This window comes from Mesitornis unicolor, unplaced genomic scaffold (assembly GCF_000695765.1).
Source record: "Mesitornis unicolor isolate BGI_N332 unplaced genomic scaffold, ASM69576v1 scaffold261, whole genome shotgun sequence".
Lineage (NCBI taxonomy): Eukaryota > Metazoa > Chordata > Aves > Mesitornithiformes > Mesitornithidae > Mesitornis > Mesitornis unicolor.
The window spans coordinates 103,056-113,347 of NW_010165638.1; the positions used below are offsets into that span (position 1 = coordinate 103,056).

General features: G+C 38.4%; 1 protein-coding gene across 1 annotated transcript in view; it reads right to left on the reverse strand.

The window, feature by feature from the left end:
- SETD3 (SET domain containing 3) overlaps nt 1-4,957 on the reverse strand; it is a 31,720-nt gene extending 26,763 nt beyond the window's left edge. The window contains exons 1-3 of the mRNA XM_010194680.1: nt 4,852-4,957; nt 3,332-3,424; nt 535-683 (exon numbers count right to left, since the gene is read on the reverse strand). Coding sequence (XP_010192982.1) covers nt 535-683; nt 3,332-3,424; nt 4,852-4,954 — 345 coding nt within the window. The 5' untranslated portion in view covers nt 4,955-4,957. The remainder of the gene's footprint in view (nt 1-534; nt 684-3,331; nt 3,425-4,851) is intronic.
- Between the last annotated feature and the right edge of the window lie 5,335 nt (nt 4,958-10,292).

Genomic DNA, 10,292 nt, shown 5'->3' on the forward strand with positions numbered 1-10,292 from the left:
AATCTGAAATGCTTGCTTTTTCAGTTAGCTAACTGCGCACGTCTATATTCCTTACCTGATGATCAAAACATTCTTCACAATTATAAGGTAATTTTTTTTTCCATTTTCACTGGAAAATAAGTACTGCAAGTATCTCTGAGGCAAAAAGACCAGTGCTTTAAAAGACAGGACGTGAAAGAAGAGGAGAGGGGACTAAGTAGTTAGAAAAGCAGGAGAGACACATACATCAATGAGGTGGAGTACTCTGGTGATCAGGTAAAAAGTACAGGCAACAGAGGGGAAAAAAAATGATAAAATTGAGTCTTTTTTATGACTATTGGATAGTACTATGAATTTTTAATCAGTTTATTATTATTATTTCTCAAGTATGCAGAGAGCATTTCAGAACAGCACTTTCAGGTGTTCAAAAGGGGAAAGGAAAAGCGGTGTTTCAGGGCTCTGCAGCTACGTTCCAAACACCATTTTCTAATTTAAATCATTTTTTTTTAATTGTAAGTAAATTTCCTAGTTTAAGTCAAAAGTTCCCACGCTCACCTTTATCTCTCTTGTTGCTTTCAAACCAAAGCCCTCCTCTTCAAAGTTCGCTATTTCAAACCCCTCTGTGGACGCTCCATTTTCGGTTGCCCACTTGATCAATTCGGGGAAATAGTCATCTCTTTTTCCATCAAAGACAACAGACAAACCTGTACACACAGTTTATTAAGAAAAGAAATACAGAAATAAGAGGATGATGAAATATGAAGCTCTCCTCTTCTTTCCCTTTTAAATAAGTGGAGTATTTCCCAGTTTAATATTGATAATAAACGCAATTACAACTTGTTTATACCGACACAAAGAGGAATTTGAGGCAAGCTGCAATTTCTCTTCAGCCCACACTGTCATGTCAGACCACATTAAAAGTGGCCAAACGCTCCTGAAATGCTCAGGCCATTTTATGAGTGACAAAATGCCATCAGCAAGTTGCCTACATCCAAATATATTTTAAGCACAGGTGATAAATACATGTGTAGATTAAAAGGATTTTAGGAAAGTAGCGTTGTGCATTTGAAATATTCCTCCACCTCCACATCCAAGTCACGCATTTCAAGCCCCAGAACCAATCACATGTGCAGTTAACATAAAAGTGCAACCATCATCTAAAACTTCAATGATTCAATATAAAAACTCAATAGTGATAAAGTGTCTTTTTGAATGCAGTGAGAACATGTCTCACATTCTTCCAAAGCAAAAAGAAAAGCAGCTTCTTAAAGTACAAGCACTATTAGGGAACAATTCATTTCTATACTGAACAAAATACAGCAATCCTGATGAAAATCTACGTTGAAAAGTTACCTTTATTTACAATTTTGCTAATGAGTCAAGGAAAAATTTTGGAAAGTAAAAATACTCAGTTTTAAAATGAAGAGATTTCTATAACCAAGATCATTTTAGGTCACATTCTGCAACCCAGCGTTCTAGTCAAGAAAAGCACAAAGTACGACAGTTTAGGCACTGTATATTCATTTGCACATCTCAGAGCTCCCAACAGCAATTTATACTTCCTCTGCTAATTGCTTAAAGCCTTTACTAAGCTAGAAAACTGTGTACTATAAATTACTATCTTCCATTAAAAATAGTTTTGAAAGACACCACAGTTTTCATACTCACTACGCATGTGAAAATGTTACGTTAAAAGACATTTGTATGTCAGCTGTGCTGTGGTCGGGAGGTTTTGCATCTTTCAAGGAAAAAAGATACAATTTATTAACATAAGTTACACATTGAACAGGCCAACCCCAGTGCTAACTCTTGTTCTTGTGAACCTGAGTTATGTTTTACCATAAGACACGTTTAACACATCATAAAAACCTGGACACGTACCATAAATTTAGAGAAGTCATGGGACAGCAAAACAAGAAATCAAGTCCATCTCTACACAGCTACAGGATGCAGTCACTGAAATAGTTTGATTTATTTTCATATGCCATCTGCTTATAACTGATGTTCAGAGGCTCAGAAGTCCTTTCATGAAGTAAGATTTTTATGCATTAGTCAAAATATATTAAAAACAGGTGTGAAAATGACATTTCAAGCCTGTAAGTACTTGTTTTATCAAGTACATGAACCACTCAAGCTCTCTTCTAAATGCAGTCTGGCTTTTTTACCATCACTGTGCAAATAGCAGAGAAAAAAAGAATCGTTTCAGGACTTTTTCAGGTATGTCCAGCCCAAATCTATTAATTCCAAGGTTAAAGAGCTACTTCTTGGCCATTGAAATACATCAGAGAATCACAGAATCACAGAACGTTAGGGATTGGAAGGGACCTCAAAAGATCATCTAGTCCAATCCCCCTGCCGGAGCAGGAACGCCTAGATGAGGTTGCACAGGAAGGCGTCCAGGCGGGTTTTGAATGTCTCCAGAGAAGGAGACTCCACAACCTCTCTGGGCAGCCTGTTCCAGTGCTCTGTCACCCTCACTGAGAAGAAGTTTCTTCTCAAATTTAAGTGGAACCTCCTGTGTTCCAGCTTGTGCCCATTACCTCTTGTCCTATCAGTCATAAAAGAGGTTTATTTTATTAAAATGACATTAAACATTTTTTGAGCATACTTCCAAAGAAAACCAAAACTAATACGAAAATAAAGTATCATCAACAGTGAGTTCTTACAGAACATAATGGAAGAAAACTGGTTTAATCTGAAAAATAAGCACACCTTAAACTCAGGAAAATCAGCAATGAAACTCCATATTTACTGTGGTACCATAAGCGTTTATTTTAATTATGTGCTTGATTTATAATAGACAGATTTATTAGCTGAAGTATTTAGTGCATTTGCATATTTTTATTTTGTCGTAATGTCAAAACGCTGAAACTATGTCCAGAAAAATTTTCATGTTAAAATAAAATAGTTATCAAATTAAATTTTAAAGGTTCAGATTTATAAAGGCAGAGGAGAAGACTACGCAGTCAGGAAGTAAAAACGCCCATTATTTTCAAAGGACTTTTACTTCTAGTCCTTCAGGTTGTCATCTCATCACAAACTCAAGCTCCTTTTTCTACTTATCAGCAATTCAGAATTAACAGAGGATCACCTGTCTGTGCTACTCACTCAGGATCCTAAGTATTAGAGAGGTTGATGACAGTGGTCATGCCCACCAGAACATTTCAGCAACACTTGCAAGTGTAAAATGCAACTGCATGTCAGAGAATTCAGACTTTTTGGTCAAAAACTAGTAGGATTGCGTAATATTTATATAGTAACAACAAAAATATATTGCTTTTAGATGACAGCAGGCAATTCTTTAGGTAAATCAATGCTCTGAGCCACCCTTATCTTCGTCTTTCACATTTACCTTTTTGCTTTTTGCGTATTTTCTCAACAAGCGACCGAATCTGTACGTACTCTTCCCATTCCTTACCAGGGCCTGGGGTAGGACTGCTGCACTCTGGAAATAAAAATGCCACATGAAAATCTTTAATAAATTATATATACATATAAACATTAGAGAAAAAGTCATGATTTCACAGCAACTTTAACTGAACCTTAGTACTACTTGTCTTTCAAACATGGTAAATATGATAAATTCCATTTGTTATAAACATCCCATCCTTGGACATGTAATGAACAGAGACTTTTGAAATTCACAGCGTAAATTACCTCAAGTTATTTTTTATAAAGTCTTTCAGATATTGGAAATACCAAGTGTTTTAAAAAGCCAGGAAGAAGAAAAGGTAAACAACCAGACCATTGAGTAGTCTCTCAGATAAGATAATCAACGAAAAAAGCCTGTTTTCAATAATCCAAGTAAAACACACTGTTTCCATTAGCCTGCTTGCCATCATTCACGCTGTAATGAAAGCAGATGATAGAGAGGAGTTTACTTTAAGTAATTGAGAAATTTGCTTCTACATCATTTGACCTGCCTACTCCATACTGGTTTCATAGATAAATACGTGCTGGAAGGACAAGCAAAGAAAGACTGAGCCAAGCTTTAGCTTTAGATTATATCCAGTGTCTCTGACAATATTCTAAACACCAGTGTGTGGATTTCTTGATCTAAGCCACATAAATCCAAGTGGACAGCTGAAGATTACCTTGCTCAACCGATCTGAAAAATCGTTGTGTTGAATAAACGATGGAAGCCTGACAAAAAGAACAGCTGATACTTGTCTTTGCTTAGAAAATTTGATCTAGGGTTTATTTTTGGTAGCAAAGCAGAGGCCAATTGTAGCTCAAGCATCAAGCTGCTCTGCCAACTCCTTGTCTCCTCTTTGTGAGCAAAGCTAAAGAAAAATCCTAATTTTTCCAAGGCAACATTTAGATGTGTTCAGGATACAAAAATGTGAACTTGTGTTTCAATAAGAAGTGTAGCTCAGCAGTTACCAATGACAGGAGGAAGAGTGAACAGTATTTTAGCATCATCATGTGAAATTATGCTCTGCTTTTAATATTTCCTAGAAATAATGCATGAGTTCCAAGCTCCTCAACAAGTGAAACCACCTTTGGTCTGCGCACAAGAATGAAGCACTACAAAAAGCTTCAAAATAGCAACACGAACAGAATTTTCTTTGAGCAAGAAAAATACCAGTGGGCTTGAACTGAGTTGTACTGCTGCTTTCCACAGTGAGTTTCTCTACTCTGGTATCAGTCCAAAGTATTGTTCAGATGATAAAACAGAAACAGTGCATTTCTTGAGGTTTAAAAGAAAGATTTTTTGACAAAGCTTCAGCGTCAAGTTAATTTTTAAATCTAATCTTGCTCAGTATTTATGCTCGTGTTGAGATGTAAGGCCAAAAGCTTTCAGAAATGCAGTGTGTGCAATACATACACATTTAAATAAGCCAATAAAACAAAGACAAAAATGAAACTTACTTTGCAATAACTCACTGATTAGATTCAACATTTCCTTTGGAGACACCGTCGCTGCGGCTCCCGTACCCGATTTCTGTGTTTTCACTCGGCTCTTCTTCCCCATCTTCCAACTAAAACAGATTAAGAAATACAACGTCACCAGTTACTATGAAACAAAACACAATAACGATGTATGGACAAGATCTGCCCTTATTAGTCATTAAAAAGGAAAAAATAAAGAGGACAAGGAGTTGCTTCTGGCACATATGTATGTGCAGTTATTATTTGCATGGCACGAATGTAAGACAACTATACGGCGCAATCTGAAGCAATATTTCCTGTAGTTGCACATTAATTAACTCAGGGTAATTAGAAACTAGAAATCATAGAGGGGGAAAAAAATTCATTCAGATCACTTACAAATTCCTTAGTGGTAAACAAATAGTATGGATATCGAAGTATCCAGGTTGTTTCACCTCATCAGCTGCATTAGTATTTGTGACTGTGCTCAAATAGCAATTCAAAATTAACAGAAAACTAAGCAATCCATTTCAAAATAAAATCAAAATATCATATATATATATATGTGTGTGTGTGTGTGTGTATATTTATGTGGAGACATGTATATGTATATAAAAAAAATCTTCGGAGCAGCTTCTTGTGGTTCAAGAGAGTTCATTAAGGAACATTTATTTTCAGTTACCACCATAAATGGATCGTCCTCCTAGGCTGGTTTTCCAATATTCAGAGCCCCTTGCTCTCACAGAGGACTTGTATCACCCAACCCTACCGGAAGGGCAGCGAGCAAGGTGTGAAATATCCAGGGAATTTCTCACATGCACTGGGAGCAATTTTTCGCTAGCGCTGAACAGGCTCCAGGGGAGGGATCTGGTACTCATGAATAAGACCTGCCCGTGCATATGATGGCCAAGAGCAGCCTTGTGAAACAGAAGTGTAAGATCCTGAGGAAAGAAAGGGAGGAAAGAACCAGACCAAACTGGACTCCAGTAAAAAGACAGCTTGGAGTAAGTGTAATTCAGCTGCTAAATCAGGAAGCAGCTTAGTGATGAAAGGGAGAGAAGAAATGGAGGTACTCAACATCTTGGGCATGGTCTTTACCAACAAGGTCTGCTTCCCACATTTCTGTTAGCAAAACTGGAGGGAGAAGAGCTATCAAGTTAAAAGACTTTATTTAGGTAAGACAGATTTATACAAGAATGTAGGACCAGATAGGAACAACCCAAGGTACTGAGAAAGCTCACTGATGCTGCTGGAAGGCTGCTGGCTATCATCTTTGAAAAGTCACCCTGACTGCCTACGACAGGAAACAGGCAACTTAAAAATAAACAAACAAAACCCAAGAGAAGAGCAAGATGGGGCAGGAGAGGACAGAGGATCCAGGGAACCACACAGTAATTGGTCTCACCTCATTTGCTTTCCAAAATGTAGAGCGAGTCCTAAAGGGAAGTAATATCCAGGCACGATGGACATGAGTGTGACTGGGATCAGACAACAGATTTCTAAAGGCAAACCATGTACAACCAACTGCCTGCCTTCTGGAGAAATAAGTGGCTCTGAGGACCACGGAGAATCAGTGGTTGTCACTTGCTTTGACTTAAGCAAGGCTTTTAACACTATCTTCCATTGCATTCTGGTTGGCAAACTGAGAAGACATACAGACCAAATAGGTGGACAAGTTGGACAAAAGATTTCCTTGGACCAAGAGGTTCAAAGAGTTGTGGTCAATAATTGTAAGTTTAAATGCCAACTGGTTAGACATAGTATTCCTCAGTGGTAAATACTGGGCAACATCTTCATCAGATTTGGATGCTAGGACAGAAAGCATCCTCAGCAAATTAATAGATGATATGAAACAGGGAAAGTGGACAACACATTGGAGGGCAGGGGCATGATTCAGAGGTGGACAAAGTGGCCAACAGGAATGTTATAAGGTTAAACAAAGACAAATGTGAAGAGTCCTGCATTTGGGAAGGATAAAACCCCTACACAGCATTACAGCCGCAGGCTGGACAGGCAGCAGCTCTGCTGGAAAGGACTTGGAGACTCCAGCAGACAGCAAGTTGAACATAAGCCAGCAGCACACCCTTAACGTGATGAAAACTAACTGTAGTCTGAGCTGCATGAGCAAGAGCATAAACAGCAGGTGAAGAGAAGTGTTTACTCCCTTCTGCTTGGCACTGGTGAACCCACGTTCAGAGCACTGGGCAGTCTGGGGCCATGCAGCACGGGAGGTATTGGCAAACTGGAGCACGTCCAGAAGAAAGCCATTAAAACAGCAAAAGGGCTGACACATAAGAAAGACATGAGGAGGGAGTTGGGATTGTTCAGTCTGGAGCAAAGGAACCCGCTGCTGCCTTCACCTACATCACAGGGACTTACACGAAGGCTGATGCAGATTCTTCCCAGGCAAGCACAGCAAAAAGGGCAACAGGCACGGGATGCTGCAAGGGAAATCCCAAATAGACACAAGGAAACTCCTCACCAGGAGGTGGTTGAGCACTGGAGGAGGATGGAGATTTAACAGCATCTCCAAGCAAACTCAGAGAATTTAAAAATCTGACTCAGCAAGGCCCTAAGCAACCTGATTTAACTTTGAAGTTGAAGCAGAAAACTGAGCTGCTCAATCTCCAGAGGTCTTTTCCCATCTACATTTTCCTATGATCCTACATGTTACTGCAACTGATGCTTTCACCTCTGTATGGGCAGCCTGCATAGTCTACATGGTATTTAATATCTTCCTGTACAGTAAAGGAGATTCTACGTCCAGTTACTTTGCAGTGCAAGGGGAGTCAGCCACAGTCAGGTAACTCTGGACAACTGAAAGGTTTAAAAAAGATCTTCTAAATACAACTGCTATGCATTAAAAACTTCCAGTGGGAAAGGTACATGATCTTCTGCTTTAATTTTCTGTTAAGATGAGAGTGAATAAGAACTTGCCAAGCCCAAACATTATTTTAAATACTAACTTGGAAGGATCGGGAAGCAAATGAAGGTTAACAGTGTTAACTTATTAACTCAAAGGAGCTCAAAAGCAACTGAAAAGCCAACACCTCGTAACAAGAGAGAAAAATGAAAGGCAAAACCAAACAGTGTTTTCAAAAAGGAACACAAACCAAATTCTTTTATCTTCCGACACTAAACACAGCGCAAAGACAAAACTAACCTTGAGCACATGGAGACCGAAGTCCTGGGACATTTCTCCCTCTATTTTTGCTCTCTCCACCAGATATCAGAGGCTCAAACACCACATTTGCACCACTTTATTTTATCATTTCCCCTTGAGCTGCACAACTTACTTTGCCCACACAGCTTCTACCATGAAAAACCCTCATCTGCAAGCCAGAACGAGAGATCCCACATGTTCAGTATCATTGCACCGGTCACACCCCTTGAAGTCTGCAAATTAACACTCTAGGATCAATATCAATGGCCAATCTGCCATAACACAGTGAGACAAAGCCATAGAAGAACACCACCACCAAAAAAAAGAACTTAAAGAAGTTTATTGTCGTGGTCTTCCTCTTTTTTTTTTTCCTAGTAATGCTCTCATACTCGTAAAAGGATAAAGCAGAGCTCTTGGTACCTGAGGTCACCTTCACAAAGACTTTACTTGCACATCCCCTGTTCCCCGAGTGTTCCCCTCTCCCACACGCCATCCTGTTACATTTATTTTAGAGGAGAAATCAAGTTAGATGGGTCTGTCAGGGATCCAGCAGCAGGCTTGGGGATAGAGTCCAAAATCTGCACACTTCTGTTGATTCACAGGAATGTTTTTCTAAGTTCCCTGTAAGCACAATCCCCTGCCTCTTCAGAATCATCACAAAACTAAAGCGCTCACGCAGCGCATCCCACGTCACAAGTTATAAAGTATGATGACACAGTTTACATCAATCAAGATAGTAATAAATATTAAGATACATAAGTTGAACAGCAAAGTATTTAGAAAAGAGAAACCAAAATCCTTCAAAAGTCTGTTTATCAACCACTAAAGTGAGGAAAAGCAGTCTAAGTAAATGTTCTGTGTACACAACTACCAAAATACTGTGGGCTTTTTTAAAGTTGTATTTAGAGGAAGAATCTGCTTGCAACTTAAATATCCATAGGTAGATTTTATGTGAAGAAAATAACGTTTAATAATGTATAACATGTATATATACATATATGTATAATATGTATTTTATATGTATTATATATGTATATAATGTATAATATGTATATACCTAATATATAGACATGAATCTAATGGAGACATGAAAAGTGCCACCATGCAGTCACGACCAGTGACACTCCAGTGTGTGAAGCTGTATCAATATGGTACACAGTCAGCTCTAGATTTTCAATTTTTCCCCATAGGAAACACGTTATCAAGAGCTTATTTGTGCAGTGAAAGCCCTGCCAAAGCATTGTGTCTAAAGAAAAAACTGATTTTAGTGTACGTGAACTTCAGCTCTCCAAATATGACAAAAAGAAATATCTGAACAGTGCTAAGTATTTGCATTGCTCTCGGGGGTGAGTATTGGTTTAACGGTAAAAAATAATCTCTAGCTGAAATCTGCTCTATGCAAGTAAGAAATTCAAGGCTTATCCAAGATCTTTCTCAGCTCCCAGCGCTCAGATAACACACAAATATATCACAGGAAAACAACAGCAAATATATCACAGGAACTTCAGTGAACACAACTCATTAAATTGACGGCACCGTAATCAGAAATGTATTTTTTCAGTGGGATGCTGCCAGTATTTGAACACGAAATAAGCTCTGTAAGCATCTTCACAGTCTCTTTTGATGCATGTATCATGTTTAAACTATTGCTTCTACACCGTCAGAATTTCTATAGAGGAAACATTCTGCATGCATGATTAAATCAGCAAGTCTATCTCACAGAAAAGCCAAACCAGCAGACTGATATTTTGAGTTATCTTGTCATGGAAGTATTTCCTTTTAAGGCAACATCCATCTTAATCAAAACTGTACTTTTTAATCTAATTCCCAATCAGAAAAATAAGTCTCCACTTCCTGCATTACTTATCTCCATTCACTGTTCAGTTGCATGAAACAGCTACAGCCATTTGAACAGATGTATTGTTTTGTAAAAGCTGTAATTTTAAATTAATTGCTGCTACACATGGTTGTCCAGAAAACATATTCCAAATACAAAGCTAGCAGAGCAGCCTCATATTAAAAAAATTTAAATCACACAATATATTTTATATAAAATATAATATAAAGACAGATTATGATTTTTTTTTCAAATTTTCTGAAAACCACTACACAACACATCACAGAAACACGGAATCGCTCGGTTGGAAAAGCCCTCTGAGATCATCACGTCCAACTGTTCCTGTCTACCCCCTAAACCATATCCTTAAGTACCTCGTCTACCCGCTCCTTAAACACATCCAGGGATGGTGACTCCACCACCTCCCTGGGCAGCCTGTTC